The sequence below is a fragment of the Pseudophryne corroboree genome, chromosome 1 (assembly GCF_028390025.1).
Source record: "Pseudophryne corroboree isolate aPseCor3 chromosome 1, aPseCor3.hap2, whole genome shotgun sequence".
NCBI classification, from domain to species: domain Eukaryota; kingdom Metazoa; phylum Chordata; class Amphibia; order Anura; family Myobatrachidae; genus Pseudophryne; species Pseudophryne corroboree.
In genome coordinates, this window is record NC_086444.1 from 912,889,700 (window position 1) to 912,912,313 (window position 22,614).

Sequence of the window (22,614 nt, forward strand, 5' to 3'; positions counted from 1 at the left end):
CTTCCATGGCAATCTGGCAAATCCAGATGACGCTTAGAAATGGCTGTACCTTAAAAAACAACCGATTAAAGTTTATGCACGATAACTTGGACTGCATTTGTATCCTTAAGTAATCAAACAATTAATTGTCTAGATATGAATGCTAATAATGAGTGGAAGTTGTATCATTTCCCTGTTATTTGTTCATCCACAAAAATCTACCATCTTTATTACTGTATAATGCTTGTTGAATCTGGCTCTACGTGAACATGGAGAAAGAAAGGTTAATATTGAAGTATTAGAGCAGAAAATGAACATTTGCCAATATATACATATGAAAGGTATGATTTATAAAGCAGAAAAGTCTTTTTCTAAATGAGGAAAAAGGCAGAATTTTTCTTATGCTGAATTTAAATGAAATACTAATAATATGTATATTTGATGACATTACACATCATGTTTAATATTAAAGTACATGATGTGTATGAAATTACAGATGTACATTGGAATTCTGTAAAGGCAAATTCTACAGCTTTTCTGTGTGCAAATCCATCTGTGCTTTTTTGATTTTTCTGAAAATATATATGTGAATTGCAATAGTGCATTTAATGTTTTATATATATTAGTGATGAGCGGGTTCGGTTTCTCGGAAACCGAACCCCCCCGAACTTCACCCTTTTTACACGGGTCCGAGCCATACTCGGATTCTCCCGTATGGCTCGGGTAACCTGAGCGTGCCCGAACGTCTTCATCCCGCTGTCGGATTCTCGCGAGATTCGGATTCTATATAAGCTGCCGCGCGTCGCCGCCATTTTCACTCGTGCATTGGAAATGTTAGGGAGAGGACGTGGCTGGCGTCCTCTCCGTTATTGTTGAACTTGATTGTGCTGTGCGCTATTGCTCAATTGTGGGGAGGGCTGGGGAGCAGCTGTATAATATAGGAGGAGTACAGTGCAGAGTTTTGCTGATCAGTGACCACCAGTTATCCGTTCTCTGCCTGAAAAAAACACTCCATATCTGTGCTCAGTGTGCTGCATATATCTGTGCTCACACTGCTTAATTGTGGGGACTGGGGAGCAGCTGTATTATATAGCAGGAGTACAGTGCAGAGTTTTGCTTACAGTGACCACCAGTATACGTTGTCTGCCTGAAAAACACTCCATATCTGTGCTCAGTGTGCTGCTTTATTGTGGGGACTGGGGACCACCAGTATAATATTATATAGGAGGAGTACAGTGCAGAGTTTTGCTGACCAGTGACCACCAGTATATAATATATAGCATTACGGTACAGTAGGCCACTGCTGTACCTACCTCTGTGTCGTCATTAAGTATACTATCCATCTACATTCTATACCTGTGGTGCATTTTAGTTTTGCAGTTTGCTGACACAGTGACCACCAGTATACTATATATATAGCAGTACGGTACGGAAGGCCACTGCTGTACCTACCTCTGTGTCGTCATTAAGTATACTATCCATCTACATTCTATACCTGTGGTGCATTTTAGTTTTGCAGTTTGCTGACACAGTGACCACCAATATACTATATATAGCAGTACGGTACGGAAGGCCACTGCTGTACCTACCTCTGTGTCGTCATTAAGTATACTATCCATCTACATTCTATACCTGTGGTGCATTTTAGTTTTGCAGTTTGCTGACACAGTTACCACCAGTATACTATATATAGCAGTACGGAAGGCCACTGCTGTACCTACCTCTGTGTCGTCATTAAGTATACTATCCATCTACATTCTATACCTGTGGTGCATTTTAGTTTTGCAGTTTGCTGACACAGTGACCACCAGTATACTATATATAGCAGTACGGAAGGCCACTGCTGTACCTACCTCTGTGTCGTCATTAAGTATACTATCCATCTACATTCTATACCTGTGGTGCATTTTAGTTTTGCAGTTTGCTGACACAGTGACCACCAGTATACTATATATAGCAGTACGGAAGGCCACTGCTGTACCTACCTCTGTGTCGTCATTAAGTATACTATCCATCTACATTCTATACCTGTGGTGCATTTTAGTTTTGCAGTTTGCTGACACAGTGACCACCAGTATACTATATATAGCAGTACGGAAGGCCACTGCTGTACCTACCTCTGTGTCGTCATTAAGTATACTATCCATCTACATTCTATACCTGTGGTGCATTTTAGTTTTGCAGTTTGCTGATACAGTGACCACCAGTATACTATATATAGCAGTACGGTACGGAAGGCCACTGCTGTACCTACCTCTGTGTCATCATTAAGTATACTATCCATCTACATTCTATACCTGTGGTGCATTTTAGTTTTGCAGTTTGCTGACACAGTGACCACCAGTATATATAGCAGTACGGTACGGAAGGCCACTGCTCTACCTACCTCTGTGTCGTCAAGTATACTATCCATCCATACCTGTGGTGCATTTCAGTTGTGCGCAGTATATATAGTAGTAGGCCATTGCTATTGATACTGGCATATAATTCCACACATTAAAAAATGGACAACAAAAATGTGGAGGTTAAAATAGGGAAAGATCAAGATCCACTTCCACCTCGTGCTAAAGTTGCTGCCACTAGTCATGGCCGAGACGATGAAATGCCATCAACGTCGTCTGCCAAGGCCGATGCCCAATGTCATAGTAGAGAGCATGTAAAATCAAAAAAACAAAAGTTCAGTAAAATGACCCAAAAATCAAAATTAAAAGCGTCTGAGGAGAAGCGTAAACTTGCCAATATGCCATTTACGACACGGAGTGGCAAGGAACGGCTGAGGCCCTGGCCTATGTTCATGGCTAGTGGTTCAGCTTCACATGAGGATGGAAGCACTGATCCTCTCGCTAGAAAAATGAAAAAACTTAAGCTGGCAAAAGCACAGCAAATAACTGCGTTCTTCTAAATCACAAATACCCAAGGAGAGTCCAATTGTGTCGGTTGCGATGCCTGACCTTCCCAACACTGAATGGGAAGAGCTTGCGCCTTCCACCATTTGCACGCCCCCTGCTAGTGCTGGAAGGAGCACCCGCAGTCCAGTTCCTGATAGTCAAATTGAAGATGTCACTGTTGAAGTACACCAGGATGAGGATATGGGTGTTGCTGGCGCTGGGGAGGAAATTGACAAGGAGGATTCTGATGGTGAGGTGGTTTGTTTAAGTCAGGCACCCGGGGAGACACCTGTTGTCCGTGGGACGAATATGGCCATTGACATGCCTGGTCAAAATACAAAAAAAATCAGCTCTTCGGTGTGGAATTATTTCAACACAAATGCGGACAACAGGTGTCAAGCCGTGTGTTGCCTTTGTCAAGCTGTAATAAGTAGGGGTAAGGACGTTAACCACCTCGGAACATCCTCCCTTATACGTCACCTGCAGCGCATTCATCATAAGTCAGTGACAAGTTCAATAACTTTGGGTGACAGCGGAAGCAGTTCACTGACCACTAAATCCCTTCCTCTTGTAACCAAGCTCCTGCAAACCACACCACCAACTCCCTCAGTGTCAATTTCCTCCTTACCCAGGAAAGCCAATAGTCCTGCAGGCCATGTCACTGGCAAGTCTGACGAGTCCTCTCCTGCCTGGGATTCCTCCGATGCATCCTTGAGTGTAACGCCTACTGCTGCTGGCGCTGCTGTTGTAGCTGCTGGGAGTCGATCGTCATCCCAGAGGGGAAGTCGGAAGACCACTTGTACTACTTCCAGTAAGCAATTGACTGTCCAACAGTCCTTTGCGAGGAAGATGAAATATCACAGCAGTCATCCTGCTGCAAAGCAGATAACTCAGGCCTTGGCAGCCTGGGCGGTGAGAAACGTGGTTCCGGTATCCACCGTTAATTCAGAGCCAACTAGAGACTTGATTGAGGTACTGTGTCCCCGGTACCAAATACCATCTAGGTTCCATTTCTCTAGGCAGGCGATACCGAAAATGTACACAGACCTCAGAAAAAGACTCACCAGTGTCCTAAAAAATGCAGTTGTACCCAATGTCCACTTAACCACGGACATGTGGACAAGTGGAGCAGGGCAGACTCAGGACTATATGACTGTGACAGCCCACTGGGTAGATGTATTGCCTCCCGCAGCAAGAACAGCAGCGGCGGCACCAGTAGCAGCATCTCGCAAACGCCAACTCGTTCCTAGGCAGGCTACGCTTTGTATCACCGCTTTCCAGAATAGGCACACAGCTGACAACCTCTTACGGAAACTGAGGAAGATCATCGCAGAATGGCTTACCCCAATTGGACTCTCCTGGGGATTTGTGACATCGGACAACGCCAGCAATATTGTGCGTGCATTACATCTGGGCAAATTCCAGCACGTCCCATGTTTTGCACATACATTGAATTTGGTGGTGCAGAATTATTTAAAAAACTACAGGGGCGTGCAAGAGATGCTGTCGGTGTCCCGAAGAATTGCGGGCCACTTTCGGCATTCAGCCACCGCGTACAGAAGACTGGAGCACCACCAAACATTCCTGAACCTGCCCTGCCATCATCTGAAGCAAGAGGTGGTAACGAGGTGGAATTCAACCCTCTATATGCTTCAGAGGATGGAGGAGCAGCAAAAGGACATTCAAGCCTATACATCTGGCCACGATATAGGCAAAGGAGGGGGAATGCACCTGACTCAAGCGCAGTGGAGAATGATTTCAACGTTGTGCAAGGTTCTGCAACCCTTTGAACTTGCCACACGTGAAGTCAGTTCAGACACTGCCAGCCTGAGTCAGGTCATTCCCCTCATCAGGCTTTTGCAGAAGAAGCTGGAGACATTGAAGGAGGAGCTAAAACAGAGCGATTCCGCTAGGCATGTGGGACTTGTGGATGGAGCCCTTAATTCGCTTAACCAGGATTCACGGGTGGTCAATCTGTTGAAATCAGAGCACTACATTTTGGCCACCGTGCTCGATCCTAGATTTAAAACCTACGTTGTATCTCTCTTTCTGGCAGACACAAGTCTGCAGAGGTTCAAAGACCTGCTGGTGAGAAAATTGTCAAGTCAAGCGGAACGTGACCCGTCAACATCTCCTCCTTCACATTCTCCCGCAACTGGGGGTGCGAGGAAAAGGCTAAGAATTCCGAGCCCACCCGCTGGCGGTGATGCAGGGCAGTCTGGAGCGAGTGCTGACATCTGGTCTGGACTGAAGGACCTGCCAACGATTACTGACATGTTGTCTACTGTCACTTCATATGATTCTCTCACCATTGAAAGAATGGTGGAGGATTATATGAGTGACCGCATCCAAGTAGGCACATCAGACAGTCCGTACGTATACTGGCAGGAAAAAGAGGCAATTTGGAGGCCCTTGCACAAACTGGCTTTATTCTACCTAAGTTGCCCTCCCTCCAGTGTGTACTCCAAAAGAGTGTTTAGTGCAGCCGCTCACCTTGTCAGCAATCGGCGTACGAGGTTACTCCCAGAAAATGTGGAGAAGATGATGTTCATCAAAATGAATTATAATCAATTCCTCCGTGGAGACATTCACCAGCAGCAATTGCCTCCACAAAGTACACAGGGACCTGAGATGGTGGATTTCAGTGGGGACGAATTAATAATCTGTGAGGAGGGGGATGTACACAGTGAAAGGGGTGAGGAATCGGAGAATGATGATGAGGTGGACATCTTGCCTCTGTAGAGCCAGTTTGTGCAAGGAGAGATTGATTGCTTCTTTTTTTGGTGGGGGCCCAAACCAACCAGTCATTTCAGTCACAGTCGTGTGGCAGACCCTGTCGCTGAACTGATGGGTTCGTTAAAGTGTGCATGTCCTGTTTATACAACATAAGGGTGGGTGGGAGGGCCCAGGGACAATTCCATCTTGCACCTCTTTTTTCTTTAATTTTTCTTTGCATCATGTGCTGTTTGGGGACAATTTTTTTGAAGTGCCATCCTGCCTGACACTGCAGTGCCACTCCTAGATGGGCCAGGTGTTTGTGTCGGCCACTTGTGTCGCTTAGCTTAGTCACACAGCGACCTTGGTGCGCCTCTTTTTTTCTTTGCATCATGTGCTGTTTGGGGACAATTTTTTTGAAGTGCCATCCTGCCTGACACTGCAGTGCCACTCCTAGATGGGCCAGGTGTTTGTGTCGGCCACTTGTGTCGCTTAGCTTAGTCACACAGCGACCTTGGTGCGCCTCTTTTTTTCTTTGCATCATGTGCTGTTTGGGGACAATTTTTTTGAAGTGCCATCCTGCCTGACACTGCAGTGCCACTCCTAGATGGGCCAGGTGTTTGTGTCGGCCACTTGTGTCGCTTAGCTTAGTCACACAGCGACCTTGGTGCGCCTCTTTTTTTCTTTGCATCATGTGCTGTTTGGGGACTATTTTTTTGAAGTGCCATCCTGCCTGACACTGCAGTGCCACTCCTAGATGGGCCAGGTGTTTGTGTCGGCCACTTGTGTCGCTTAGCTTAGCCATCCAGCGACCTCGGTGCAAATTTTAGGACTAAAAATAATATTGTGAGGTGTGAGGTGTTCAGAATAGACTGGAAATGAGTGGAAATTATGGTTATTGAGGTTAATAAAACTATGGGATCAAAATGACCCCCAAATTCTATGATTTAAGCTGTTTTTTAGGGTTTTTTGTAAAAAACACCCGAATCCAAAACACACCCGAATCTGACAAAAAAATTTCGGTGAGGTTTTGCCAAAACGCGTCCGAATCCAAAACACGGCCGCGGAACCGAATCCAAACCAAAACACAAAACCCGAAAAATGTCCGGTGCGCATCACTAATATATATATATATATATATATATATATACACACACACACACACACATAAATAAATAAACTATATGTGTCTTGCGAGCACATCAATAAACAAACATTATATAAAATGTTAATCTTTGATTGTACCTTTACTCAATGTACCTACTTTATATCACATTTGTTTTGTAAACTACTCTGCATTAATGCTCGAAAAGACTTATTAATAGAGATGAGCGGGTTCGGTTTTACTCGGATTTGCCCAGATCTTCTTATTGGCTCTCGGATGTCACCTGTTTTGTTTAGCCAATAACAAAAATCCGGAAAATCTGAACTGGTGTTAATTCTGGCGTTAAGAACCGAGTAAATCAGAACCCGCTCTTCTCTACTTATTAACGTGAAGCACAGTGTTCTGGGCACTTAACTGTGGACAGTTACTAATATTAAAATACATGATGTGTCTGAAATTACAGATGTACATTGGAATTCTGTAAAGGCAAATTCTACTTCTTTCCTGTGTGTAAATCCATCCGTGCGTTTTGATTTTTTTTTTTTTAAATATACAGTATATGTGTATTGTAATAGTGCATTTAATTATATATATATATATATATATATATATATATATATATATAATTAAATGCACTATGCACTGGTTCCAAAAATACGGGGGACAAAAAGCGTAGGGGTCCCCCGTATTTCTGAAACCAGCACCGGGCTCCACTAGCCAGATACATAATGCCACAGCCGGGGGACACTTTTATATAGGTCCCGGCGGCCCTGGTATTACATAACCAACTAGTCACCCCTGGTCGGGGTACCCTGGAGGAGTGGGGACCCCTTCAATCAAGGGGTCCCCCCCCTCCAGCCACCCAAGGACCAGGGGTGAAGCCCGAGGCTGTCCCCCCCATCCAAGGGCTGCGGATGGGAGGCTGATAGCCGTTTTGTAAAAAAAATGAATATTGTTTTTAGTAGCAGTACTACAAGTCCCAGCAAGCCTCCCCCGCAAGCTGGTACTTGGAGAACCACAAGTACCAGCATGCGGTGGAAAACCGGGCCCGCTGGTACCTGTAGTACTACTACTAAAAAAATACCCCAATAAAAATATAAGACACACACCTTGAAAGTATAACTTTAATGCATACATCCACACCTCCATATACACATACTTACCTTATGTTCACACGAGGGTCGGTCCTCTTCTCCATGTAGAATCCACGGGGTACCTGTTGAAAAAATTATACTCACAAAATCCAGTGTAGAAGGCTCTTCTTGTAATCCATTTGTAATCCAGGTACTTGTCAAAATAAAAAAACGGACACCCGACCTCGCACTGAAAGGGGCCCCATATTTTCACATGGGACCCCTTTCCCCGAATGCCAGAAACCCCCTCTGACTTATGTCTAAGAGGGTTCCTTCAGCCAATCAGGGAGCGCCACGTTGTGGCACCCTCCTGGCTGTGTCACCAGTGTCATAGCTGGATGTGGCCATGGGTACCAGGATGGTTATTAGTTCATTGTTTCACTTTACAAATCCTAAACTATGTTGCACACCCTGTTGACTCGCACAGTATTTTACAGCAATTGCTGTAGATAAGCATATAATGTAGAGTGTCCAGAGCATGTTTTCAGTCAGTTATTTACAATGCATTTACAGAATGGCTTCTACAGTAGCTAGCCATAGTACTGCACCAGACATGTCTAAGAACTTGAACAAGGAATGGATTGTGCTTGGTCTGAGGGGACTGTAGGCACCTGGACTTTCCTTGCTAAATCATGGATATGCTGTTGAATGTCTTTGTATTATCGTTCACATCACATATTTTTCTGACACCTTGCTGTAACTCACCCAGTAACTGGCAGAAAGGAAATATGTCTTTTACTTGGGTACTTCTGATTACAGGACTATGGATTGTTAGCATTATTTCTACTGGGCAATTCTCCAATGGAAGAAACTTATAATCCTGGTGTAAATAATATGTTTTCAAATAGGTTTGACTAAAAAAAACAGATACCTATTAGGTATAGGATGATGATAGCCCCCAAAGAAATATTACACTGAAACCCTCAGAATATTAAAAATAATTATAATCTATGTTCAGTAGTTCGATGTATATATTATTATCTTTATTCTGTATTATTTATGTTACTCAAACACATACAAAGCCCCAACTTTGCTAGCCCTTCATACATCTCAAAATTAATTTGGAAATAATCTCCCTCATGCTCTCTTGAATTTACATCTGACCTCCTCCGTGGTACAACCTCTCCGGCATGCTTATAAGACTTTTCCCATAATGCTATTACCTGCCCTTCCATGTCTGATCTAATACACTCACATCCTTCTAATCTTTAAGCACTCTGAAAGTCGTCCCTTTACTACAGACTACCCTACTCATATGTAATATACTCATATTGGTAAAGCCTAACTGCTGTGCAAAACTTTGCTCGGAGTCACCTTAGGTACAGTACTCCTGCCTCAGCACTGCCCTTTTCCCAGAAGCTTGAAACTCTTATGAGAAGGATCCTTTTATTTCCACATGTGCAGTAATTTGTATTCTGTGTATGCTCTGTTTTCCCCACTCTCCAGCACTGCGTCAGGCTTTTGACACCTTACAAATCAATGACAATAACAACAAAATAATAATAATAATAATAATAATATTATGTTGAGGTGATTTTCATTGTGGCTCCTTCACATCTAACCTCATGAATCAAGTAACTGAAGCTTTCTTAGCTAGAAATAGTAAGGAAAACATAGGACAACGAGGCCTGCCCAGTATTATTATACATCACCTAATTATTAGGTTGCATGCTTTATTAATTCGGGAATAAAGCCTATCTGGAAGAACTTATGTTTAAGCAACACTATATGCATATAAAAGCAAATATTACAAGGTACATTAAGTAGACATCTGATACCAGAGACATACTGTAGACATGCATGATTGCCTAATTAGATAAATAAGATAAATTGTTGCATCCTACTACAAGTCCAGTACTTGCATCTCATAAATAAAATCTTGCTGTAAAATTTACTTAGGGTACATTGCATGGCATGGGGTCCATTCATTGGGTAGAAAAATCCTAAATTCAGTATATAGCAAGTATGGGACCATAGCACAGATGATTGCTGTATGTAATGGTATAGTAAAATAGAATCTGAGATGAATAGTATGAGATCATTTCTTATAGATAGAGATGAATTAAGTTGTGGTAGAATTTTAATAAAATCACATAAATGCCCCATTGTAAAACAACTATTTGGCAATTAAAAAAGGTCAGCCTTTTTATTAAACAACCAAAAATTATCCATATATGATGGGGGAAAAAGAATGGCCAGTTGATCAGTGACAAATCATCTTATGCTGATAACAAGACAAAAACTTGCAGTACCTGTTGCCCTTCTTTGTGGAAAGTATCATGTATCATGCTCCAACTCCTTTATCAATACATGACAACAACAAGCCTGGCCTGAGAGCCTGTGCTGGTCAAAAGGCAAAACAAGGACCCTCTTGGCGTAAAATGACCTTACCAAATGCCAAAGCTAACACAATGGTGTTCAGAAACATTGCCACCTATTAAGCCAAAAGCTGACAACAGTTATCTAAGGTATTCATTTTGATACCTAATTATCACAATTTATGTCAGGACTTCCGTTGTTGTGGGAATATTAAACGCCCCAGACAACACCTGCAAATTTAAAATGATTCACTTGGCACAATGGGGAGATCCAATTAGAGCCACCAACAGAAAATCATTAAGGTAGTCAACTACCCAGTTGTTACCCATTCCCGCAGAGATTCTCCAATGTAAAAAAGAGTGGAGCTTTTCAGAAAATGCACAAGATACAAAACAACTCATGGGCAAGCATCTGTCAACAGAAAAGCCATCATCGAGCTCAAACTCCATAGACCTGAAACAATCTGGGTGTGAGTGCAACATCTGTAGTAGGCAAATAGGCACCACAGCGAGCCAGACAAAAGAACTAGAAACTTCTAGACCAGAAACATAACACCCACCTAAACCTTCCACCTATAATCCAATAAACTAGAGAAAAACCACCTAGTAAAAACACAACCACATGAATTGTAACCCTATTTTGTAGTGTACATGTATACTGACTTAGCCTTGGGGTTTAAACCTCCTCCAGGCATCTACAATGCCTTCTATTACTCTTATTCACAGTTCTGCTTACAACCAAAGTCTCATCAACCAGCCCCCCTTCTGTTTGTCCAGCTCCAGTTTCTGTCTACTATGTCTGACAGCAGTGTGGCATCATGCGCCTTGTCTCAATAATTAAAAAACGTTACTCATTGTACCAGGCAGCAGCTGGCAAGTGCCAGCGACTGCAGGCCCCGGACCTCTCTGTCTGGGTCCAGGACTTCAGTCCCAGCAGCCCCCCCCCCTCCCTCCTCATGGCGGAACTTGACACAGTCATATTGTTGACAACCAAAATGTAGACATGGTTAAAATGTAAACACCTCTGGTAATTGAATCTGCCCTATGGTTAAAATGTGGACATTCATAATATAGGCATGTCATTTTTTTTTACTGTCTACATATTGATTGTCAAGACATAGTCCATGTCAACATTTTGGTTGTCTACTTAATGTATCTGTCAACATTATGGTGTCTGTATTATGATTGTCTAATGGTTGTTCAGATAAATTAATTAAATTAAACAGATTTAACCAATTTCCAACCAGCAAATTGGTTGGTTGGTTTGTGGTTGGTTGGTTGGTTGGTTGGTTGGTTGGTTGGTTGGACAGAAAATCTTTAGCTTTATGGCTAGTTTTCTGCACAAAGTGGGGGGAAAATTAGATAGGGCCTAATTAAAGTACTAATAAACAAATGTAAAACATCACTCTTCATTAGTTGACATTTTATTGCAAGTTAAATTTTGGTTAGCAGTTATTTAAATACTATAATAGAATGTCATTGAATGTTATAAATTCATATTACCAAAAAGTAAAACATCTGCCTTACCTACTAACAATGAGTGAAAAATTGAAGAGAAGTAATTAAGACATCTGTTTATACTTTTAATTAACACTGAGATTATGCACCTTTCACGGGCATTTAATTCCACTGTTATTTGTTTCAGTGCATATGCAAAAAGTTTAATTGCCCAGAGAATGCAGTATAATTCGCAATCCTAAATCTTTATTTCTGTGTACAATGATGTATATTATAATCTGGGAAAAGAAAGTAAGTCTAATAAAATGTGCTATGTATGTATTAATAAATGTGCTGTGTAACTACAAGTTAAGTAGTATTTTAACTTTTCTAACTTTCACAAATCTAAACACAAAACATTCAAAAACTTACCAAAGCTAAAAACATATTTGACATAGAACTAGTATTAACAAGGAAAGTACTGTAGCTGTTATCTGTAAGGAAGAACACTATACACAATCTCAATGAATTTCACCACTATGTAAACATCTCTTGTGTTGAGAGTACTCGATTGGCTGTTGGCTGAGAAAACTGTTGTAAGCAAATTAAGTGTCAGCATAATTGAAATTCAAAGATCACATCAGGCAGGGGAATGAGTCATTTTAGAGGTAATCAAATGCAAGTATCTAGGAAATACTTTTTGCTCAAAGCAGCAGACATCAGTTTACAATTAAATCTGTAAAATTAGTATACATATGTTTTGTTTAATTATACACAAAACAGTATTTCCTTTTCTCTGACGTCCTAGTGGATGCTGGGAACTCCGTAAGGACCATGGGGAATAGACGGGCTCCGCAGGAGACTGGGCACTCTAAAAGAAAGATTAGGTACTATCTGGTGTGCACTGGCTCCTCCCACTATGACCCTCCTCCAGACCTCAGTTAGATTTCGTGCCCGGCCGAGCTGGATGCACACTAGGGGCTCTCCTGAGCTCCTAGAAAGAAAGTTTATTTTAGGTTTTTTATTTTACAGTGAGACCTGCTGGCAACAGGCTCACTGCATCGAGGGACTAAGGGGAGAAGAAGCGAACCTACCTGCTTGCAGCTAGCTTGGGCTTCTTAGGCTACTGGACACCATTAGCTCCAGAGGGATCGACCGCATGGAACAGGCCTTGGTGTTCGTTCCCGGAGCCGCGCCGCCGTCCCCCTTACAGAGCCAGAAGCAAGAAGAGGTCCGGAAAATCGGCGGCAGAAGACATCAGTCTTCACCAAGGTAGCGCACAGCACTGCAGCTGTGCGCCATTGCTCCTCATGCACACTTCACACTCCGGTCACTGAGGGTGCAGGGCGCTGGGGGGGGGGCGCCCTGAGGGCAATATATGACACCTTGGCTGGCAAATCTACATCATATATAGTCCTAGAGGCTATATAGATGTAAAATTACCCCTGCCAGTATTCCAGAAAAAGCGGGAGAAAGTCAGTTGAAAAAGGGGCTGGGCTTCTCCCTCAGCACACTGGAGCCATTTTCTCTTCACAGTGCAGCTGGAAGACAGCTCCCCAGGCTCTCCCCTGTAGTTTTCAGGCTCAAAGGGTTAAAAAGAGAGGGGGGGCACAAAATTTAGGCGCAATATTGTATATACAAGCAGCTATTGGGAAAAATTCACTCAATATAGTGTTAATCCCTATATATAGCGCTCTGGTGTGTGCTGGCATACTCTCTCTCTGTCTCCCCAAAGGGCTGTGTGGGGTCCTGTCCTCAGTCAGAGCATTCCCTGTTTGTGTGCGGTGTGTCGGTACGGCTGTGTCGACACGTTTGATGAGGAGGCTTATGTGATGGTAGAGCAGATGCCGATAAATGTGATGTCGCCCCCTGTGGGGCCGACACCAGAGTGGATGGATAGGTGGAAGGTATAAACCGACAGTGTCAACTCCTTACATAAAAGGCTGGATGACGTAACAGCTATGGGACAGCCGGCTTCTCAGCCCGCGCCTGCTCAGGCGTCTCAAAGGCCATCAGGGGCTCAAAAACGCCCGCTCCCTCAGATGGCAGACACAGATGTCGACACGGAGTCTGACTCCAGTGTCGACGAGGTTGAGACATATACACAATCCACTAGGAACATCCGTTACATGATCCCGGCAATAACAAATGTGTTACACATTTCTGACATTAACCCAAGTACCACTAAAAAAGGGTTTTATGTTTGGGGAGAAAAAGCAGGCTGTGTTTTGTTCCCCCATCAAATGAGTGAATGAAGTGTGAAAAAGCGTGGGTTCCCCCGATAAGAAACTGGTAATTTCTAAAAAGTTACTGATGTCGTACCCTTTCCCGCCAGAGGATAAGTTACGCTGGGAGATATCCCCTAGGGTGGATAAGGCGCTCACACGTTTGTCAAAAAAGGTGGCACTGCCGTCTTAGGATACGGCCACTTTGAAGGTACCTGCTGATAAAAAGCAGGAGGCTATCCTGAAGTCTGTATTTACACACTCAGGTACTAGACTGAGACCTGCAGATAGTGCTGCTGCAGCGTGGTCTGTAACCCTGTCAAACAGGGATACTATTTTGCGAACATAAGACGTCGTCTTATATATGAGGGATGCACAGAGGGATATTTTGCCGGCTGGCATCCAGAATTAATGCAATGTCCATTCTGTCAGGAGGGTATTAGAGACCCGACACTGGACAGGTGATGCTGACTTTAAAAGGCACATAGAGCCTTATAAGGGTGAGGAATTGTTTGGGGATGGTCTCTGGGACCTCGTATCCACAGCAACAGCTGGGAAGAAAATTTTTTACCTCAGGTTTCCTCACAGCCTAAGAAAGCACTGTATTATCAGGTACAGTCCTTTCGGCTTCAGAAAAGCAAGCAGGTCAAAGGCGCTTCCTTTCTGCGCAGAGACGAGGGAAGAGGGAAAAAGCTGCACCAGTCAGCCAGTTCCCAGAATCAAATTTCTTCCCCCGCTTCCTCTGAGTCCACCGCATGACGCGGGGGCTCCACAGGCGTAGCCAGGTACGGTGGGGGGCCGCCTCAAAAATTTCAGCGATCAGTGGGCTCGCTCACAGGTGGATCCCTGGATCCTTCAAGTAGTATCTCAGGGGTACAAGCTGGAATTTGAGGCGTCTCCCCCCTGCCGTTTCCTCAAATCTGCCTTGCCGACAACTCCCTCAGGCAGGGAGGCTGTGCTAGATGCAATTCACAAGCTGTATTCCCAGCAGGTGATAGTCAAGGTGCCCCTACTTCAACAAGGACGGGGTTACTATTCCACACTGTTTGTGGTACCGAAACCGGACGGTTCGGTGAGACCCATTTTAAATTTGAAATCCTTGAACACATACATAAAAAAATTCAAGTTCAAGATTGAATCGCTCAGGGCGGTTATTGCAAGCCTGGAGGAGGGGGATTACATGGTATCCCTGGACATCAAGGATGCTTACCTACATGTCCCCATTTACCATCCTCACCAGGAGTACCTCAGATTTGTGGTACAGGATTGCCATTACCAATTCCAAACACTGCCGTTTGGACTGTCCACGGCACCGAGGGTCTTTACCAAGGTAATGGCAGAAATGATGATACTCCTTCGAAAAAAGGGAGTTTTTAATTATCCCGTACTTGGACGATCTCCTTATAAAGGCGAGGTCCAAGGAGCAGTTGTTGGTCGGAGTTGCACTATCTCGGGAAGTGCTACAACAGCACGGATGGATTCTATACATTCCAAAGTCACAGCTGGTTCCTACCACACGCCTACTGTTCCTGGGGATGGTTCTGGACACAGAACAGAAAAAAGTGTTTCTCCCGCAGGAGAAAGCCAAGGAGCTGTCATCTCTAGTCAGAGACCTCCTGAAACCAAAACAGGTATCGGTGCATCACTGCACATGAGTCCTGGGAAAAATGGTAGCTTCTTACGAAGCAAAATTCCATTCGGCAGGTTCCATGCAAGAACCTTTCAGTGGGACCTCTTGGACAAGTGGTCGGGATCGCATCTTCAGATGCATCGGCTGATAACCCTGTCTCCAAGGACCAGGGTATCTCTACTGTGGTGGCTGCAGAGTGCTCATCTTCAAGAGGGCCGCAGATTCGGCATACAGGACTGGGTCCTGGTAACCACGGATGCCAGCCTTCGAGGCTGGGGGGCAGTCACACAGGGAAGAAATTTCCAAGGACTTTGGTCAAGTCAGGAGTCGTCCCTACACATAAATATTCTGGAACTGAGGGCCATTTACAATGCCGTAAGTCTGGCAAGGCCTCTGCTTCAAAACCAGCCGGTACTGATCCAATCAGACAACATCACGGTAGTCGCCCATGTAAACCGACAGGGCGGCACAAGAAGCAGGATGGCGATGGCAGAAGCCACAAGGATTCTCCGATGGGCGGAAAATCACGTCTTAGCACTGTCAGCAGTGTTCATTCCGGGAGTGGACAACTGGGAAGCAGACTTCCTCAGCAGACACGACCTACACCCGGGAGAGTGGGGACTTCATCCAGAAGTCTTCCAACTGTTGGTAAACCGTTGGGAAAGGCCACAGGTGGACATGATGGTGTACCGCCTAAACAAAAAACTAGATATTGCGCCAGGTCAAGGGACCCTCAGGCAATAGCTGTGGACGCTCTAGTGACACCGTGGGTGTACCAGTTGGTTTATGTATTCCCTCCTCTGCCTCTCATACCAAAGGTACTGAGAATAATAAGAAAACGAGGAGTAAGAACGATACTCGTGGTTCCGGATGGGCCAAGAAGAGCTTGGTACCCAGAACTTCAAGAAATGATATCAGAGGACCCGTGGCCTCTACCGCTCAGACAGGATCTGCTACAGCAGGGGCCCTGTCTGTTCCAAGACTTACCGCGGCTGCGTTTAACGGCATGGCGGTTGAATTCCGGATCCTAAAGGAAAAGGGCATTCCGGAGGAAGTCATTCCTATGCTGATAAAAGCCAGGAAAGAAGTAACCGCAAACCATTATCATCGTATTTGGCGAAAATATGTTGCGTGGTGTGAGGCCAGGAAGGCCCCAACAGAGGAATTTCAGCTGGGTCGTTTTCTGCACTTCCTACAGTCAGGAGTGACTATGGGCCTAAACTTGGGTTCCATTAAGGTCCAGATTTCGGCTCTGTCGATTTTCTTCCAGAAAGAACTGGCTTCACTGCCTGGAGTTCAGACATTTGTAAAGGGAGTGCTACATATTCAGCCCCCTTTTGTGCCTCCTGTGGCACCTTGGGATCTCAACGTGGTGTTGAGTTTCTTAAAATCACATTGGTTTGAGCCACTTAATACTGTGGATTTGAAATATCTCACGTGGAAAGTGGTCATGTTATTGGCCTTGGCTTCGGCCAGGCGTGTGTCAGAATTGGCGGCTTTGTCATGTAAAAGCCCTTATCTGATTTTCCATATGGATAGGGCAGAATTGAGGACTCGTCCCCAGTTTCTCCCTAAGGTGGTATCAGCTTTTCACTTGAACCAACCTATTGTAGTGCCTGCGGCTACTAGGGACTTGGAAGATTCCAAGTTACTGGACGTAGTCAGGGCCTTAAAAATTTGTATTTCCAGGACGGCTGGAGTCAGGAAAACTGACTCGCTTTTTATCCTGTAGACACCCAACAAAATAGGTGCTCCTGCTTCTAAGCAGACTATTGCTCGCTGAATTTGTAGCACAATTCAGCTGGAGCATTCTGCGGCTGGATTGCCGCATCCTAAATCAGTAAAAGCCCATTCCACAAGGAAAGTGGGCTCATCTTGGGCGGCTGCCCGAGGGGTCTCGGCTTTACAACTTTGCCGAGCTGCAACTTGGTCAGGGGCAAACACGTTTGCTAAATTCTACAAATTTGATGCCCTGGCTGAGGAGGACCTTGAGTTCTCTCATTCGGTGCTGCAGAGTCATCCGCACTCTCCCGCCCGTTTGGGAGCTTTGGTATAATCCCCATGGTCCTTACGGAGTTCCCAGCATCCACTAGGACGTCAGAGAAAATAAGATTTTACTCACCGGTAAATCTATTTCTCGTAGTCCGTAGTGGATGCTGGGCGCCCATCCCAAGTGCGGATTGTCTGCAATACTTGTATGTAGTTATTGCCTAACTAAGGGTTATTGTTGAGCCATCTGTTGAGAGGCTCAGTTATATTTCATACTGTTAACTGGGTATAGTATCACGAGTTATACGGTGTGATTGGTGTGGCTGGTATGAGTCTTACCCGGGATTCAAAATCCTTCCTTATTGTGTCAGCTCTTCCGGGCACAGTATCCTAACTGAGGTCTGGAGGAGGGTCATAGTGGGAGGAGCCAGTGCACACCAGATAGTACCTAATCTTTCTTTTAGAGTGCCCAGTCTCCTGCGGAGCCCGTCTATTCCCCATGGTCCTTACGGAGTTCCCAGCATCCACTTCGGACTACGAGAAATAGATTTACCGGTGAGTAAAATCTTATTATAAGTATTGTATTTAATTTTTGAACAAGTATGCTTCATGTTATGGGGAAGTTCATTGCATTTGCAAGAGAAGATGGCATCACTTGCAGGGGTGCAAAATTTTGCACTGGTTCATGGGAAAAGGACTTGTGAATAAGATGGGGTTTCTGATTCAAGCTGTGTGGGGGCATGGTCAACCTGTAATGACTAAAGGGGCACTTATTACATGCTGCATCTCCCACTAGAGGTGGCAATGACATGCTGTCTTGGGGCCAAATGTAATAACCCGGAACTTGTCAGAGCTGGCGCAAAGTTTGGTGACATAGTCACTACCATTAAAGTGACATTTTGTTTAAAAGCAAAACCATTCTGGTTTTGGCTGTAAACTAATTGACACTTTAAATCTTATGACTATTTCACCAGAATCGTGCTGGCTCCCACAAATTGTGGGCTATTACATTTGGCCCTTGGTGGCATTACTATGCATCCTCAGCAAATTAGGCCCCAGAACATGCCTGCAAGGACCCCTGGGATTGAAGTGTTCCTTGCTATGTGTGAAACTGGCACATTAGTGCCCTAGGTTTGCACTGAAAGTCAGAAAGAAATTTGTGAGATAGTATTATTTCAATAAAATCAGGAGTTGTATTTAGAGGGGTGATCACTAATTTGTGGGACGTAACATAGCCTTTTGCTCTTATCTTTTAACTGTCCTGCTTTTGGCATCACTTTTTTATTGAGATTGTCCAGCTGATCCACCTGCGGCATGCAGTGTCCTGCGGGGGAGGGGGGGGGGTGATGTTGGGGGGAAGCATGGTCACCACAGCTCTGCATAGCAGGCAGCAGGTGAATAGATGTGGTGCACATGTGCATGGCATCTAGTCACAGTGCAAGGACAGTCTGTTGGCAGTCCAGCATCTCGGAGAGTGCCACGAGGCTCTGCCCCTTTTCAGCTAAGCTTTGCCCTTTTTCCTGGTGCACTGCATGTGCTGGGCCTCGATTCTGTAACCAGCAATGTTGGGAGGTATGCTTTGCTTACTAGAAAATGCCATGTATTCTCTCCCCTCTGAGGACCTGGAGGTTGGGTCTCATTCCTATACTTATAGGCTTCTATACTGGATAGGCTTCTACCAATGTGATCAAAATCTTTAAACACTCAAAGTGACTTGTGTTTCCAAAGACCATGAAAATGTACATGCACAAATGCTCAAGATGGACAAGCTGGTGCCTTTACAAGCATAAACATTGCACATACACAGATTTAGCAAATGTTGTAAATGACGATTATTTAATTGTTGCCTCCTTTGGAAGAAAAAAAAAGAAAAGCTTTATTTCTTACTTTTTTTAGGGTGCTAATGCACTTGTAACATACACTATCATCAGTGGTGCCGACGATAGTTTCCGTATTGATCCGGAGTCGGGAGATCTGATTGCTACCAAACGCTTGGACAGAGAAAGACGCTCCAAGTATTCCTTGCTGGTCAGGGCAGATGATGGTCTTCAGTCCTCAGACATGAGAATAAACATTACAATAAGTGACGTCAATGATCACATACCTAAATTTACCAGAGCTGTGTACTCATTCGATATTGGGGAAGACACCATGCCAGGTAAAGATGAGAAAACATTACCATGACAATTGCTAATAATTTATTGTGATGCTGACAGGTTTCTAGAAGAAATATGGAGGGATCATGTATCTGGCGTCTCTGTTGTGACAGCCATTCTGTGTGACCAAAGACTTTCTCGAGGAGTCGATGTATTCCGGATCTGCGTCAATGCTGCAAATATATATGTAGTTGCGGGTAGCAGCGAAGACTCTGGTGGGCGTCTTTATACAAATCCCAGCAGCTTTTCAATTAGCATATTTTCGCACCTATTCTGAGTCAAAAATCACATCTGCGGCAGTGTTAGCGTACTACTATGAATCAGGTCCATTGATCTCTATGCCCAATGTATATACATCAGCCCCACCGGAAAAAAAAGTTTCATCCCCGAGCCAGCCCACCCCACAGTAAGATAAGATAAGGCTGTGTGACAGAACCAGGCTGTGTGACAGACAGTGAGACTGTTACACATTCAAGTTTACTTACTCTCCTCCAGAGTCCAGGCAGGCCCAGCCCAGGGCACAGACACTCATTAGCAGGCAGCAGCAGGAATACAGCACAGGTACCCACTACCAGTGCACTCCCGTCACTCTAGCTAGTCCCGACTCCCTGCAGTGATGAGACCTTGACCTCCTCTCTGTCCGCAGGGCAGGCGCCGCTAGGTGTGACACAGTGTCATCAGTCTACCACGCTAACCATTGCCACTGGCAGGCCTTCTCTGCTTAAGTAAGCAGTCCCCACCCACTTATAAGTTATATTATACCAAAAAGCAGTATTTTGTAAGAAAATTGTAAAATGAAAATGTAATGAGGGACAGAGCCCACCCTTTAACCTGTCTCTATTATAACTAGATAAAGGAACAATATTCTTTACCTATACTGTACTCACTTAGAAGGATATGTGATTGGGAGTAGATAATACAGCATTATTCTACACATTCACTTCAACTACAGGTGAAGTGGGTATTGTCCACAGTAATGCTGTCAACAGTCACAGTGATGACAGTATCATGTCGACGGTAAAATATGGACACGGTTGTGATGTTATATAAACCATCTTGGCATTATAATGTTAAACATGATTGTAAAACATAAAGTTTAAACTTATAATGCTGACATGGTTTAAATGCTTTTAATAACAATACAACTGTGTCATCAGCACATCGACATAATTCTGTTGATTATTGACAACATTAATGTTTACAATATAATTATATACCCAGTTCATGTGTAGTTGAAGTAAATTTGTTTGATAATGCTGCATTGGCTACACCCACCCATTGCCGTCGACAGTTTGACTGTTGACAGAGTTAATGTTGACAATCTACTTTCCCTATAACTGGATCATACCACATGGCCAAGACCTTTAACTTTAAATGTTTTTTTTTCTGAACGTGTTCATATGGTATGAGCTGTACAAAGGGTAGACAACACATTAGCTATCCTCTCTGATCAGGGGCATAACTAGACTTATGCGGTCCCCATAGCTACATTTTCATGCTCCCCTTCTGCAACACGTGCACTACTCAGTGCGGGGCGGGGGTCCACTTCCTGACCCCCACGGCAACCCCCTCTCCCAGCAGTGCACTACTGCAGACACATGTGTCGCCCTGGGCATGTACCCACAGCTACCACTGATGCCAGGAGAAGGCATATGCCTAGTCCAGGATGTTCAAGCAGGCTTATCAGGACCACACCTCCACCCAGCGAGGAGAGACGTAGCCGGCCAGGACAGCAGATGTACCCGCAGCAGCACGCTGGTCAGAACAGAGAAGACGCCCTGTAGGTGAGCACCCGCTCTGCACTGAGCAGTGGTGACTCTTGTAGCGCAGTGCAGAGGGAGTCCCACACACCCAGCACCTACTAAAGCTACAGTTATGTTTCTGATTATTTGGTCACTTTAGTACAGGTGCTTGGAACAGCTCACTGTATTAATAAATGACGTTTCTACTCATCATAGCTTGTCTGGGGAATAATCTTTTACATGTCATCTGCAATTCTTATTTTGCATATTATTTAAATTGTTAAATATATCCAATAGTATAATTAATGTGTTGTATTATTATTATTAGTAGTAGTAGTATTATTATTATCATCATCATTATTATTATTTTAAACAGGTTCAATTGTAGCTGCAATATTGGCAATGGATGACGATTCTGGTGTCAATGGTGAGATCACGTACATGGTTATAGATGATGATGAAGATGGCATATTCTTTTTAAACCCTGTGACTGGAGTGTTTAACGTAACACGTGCGCTAGATTATGAAGTACAACAGTATTACATCCTCACAGTGTGCGCAGGGGATGGTGGTGGACAATCCTCATGTGTGAGAGTCTTTTTTAATATCTTGGATATCAACGACAATCCTCCTGTCTTCAGTATGAGCTCCTACAGTGTTTCTGTAATAGAGAATTTACCCTATGGATCAACAATTCTCAAATTCAATGTAACGGATGTAGATGAAGGTAAGGAATCTTTTCTGATGGTTTGCATTCAAATCGACTTATTAAATGTAATGCATCATAGATAGACAAGATGGTCTGTTTTGCCTCTGTCTGATGCCAAGCACTTCTCTTAATTGTGCACCATTTTAAAATCCAATGTTTCCCTATACAGATGTGTCCTCATACACCCTTGCTGCGGCCACACCAAACAGCCCCCCTCTGCGTTCCAGGTCCTGTGCGACTCTGCTAGTGTCTGCCATCTTATTTTGCCAAAAGTGTGATGCGACTAGGATGCTGTGATGATTGATTTGATAATCAACATTTGTATATCAGGGTGCAACTGAGTCTCTGCATCTGCATGCAAAGTGCTATGATGCAGCAGCCATGCCAAGTTCGTTGGGCTCCATATACAGACTCAGTCACACGGATATACAAGTGTTACATATCAAATTAATCAACACAGTCTCCTGATGTGACCTAGTCACATCGCGACTAACGCACATTTATGGCAAAAAAGACGCCCAACACTAGCAGAGTTGTACAGGACCTTGTTGCCCACTCATACCAGGCATATCGTGCTGCATGGTGTAT

The 22,614-nt window shown here is 44.2% G+C and overlaps 1 protein-coding gene across 1 annotated transcript in view; it reads left to right on the top strand.

Moving 5' to 3' along the window:
• The window catches only part of FAT4 (FAT atypical cadherin 4), a 312,949-nt gene that overhangs the window by 189,728 nt on the left and 100,607 nt on the right, over positions 1-22,614 (top strand). Inside the window, exons 3-4 of the mRNA XM_063920304.1 lie at positions 19,316-19,577; positions 21,694-22,044. Of these exons, the coding sequence (XP_063776374.1) occupies positions 19,316-19,577; positions 21,694-22,044 (613 nt within the window). The remainder of the gene's footprint in view (positions 1-19,315; positions 19,578-21,693; positions 22,045-22,614) is intronic.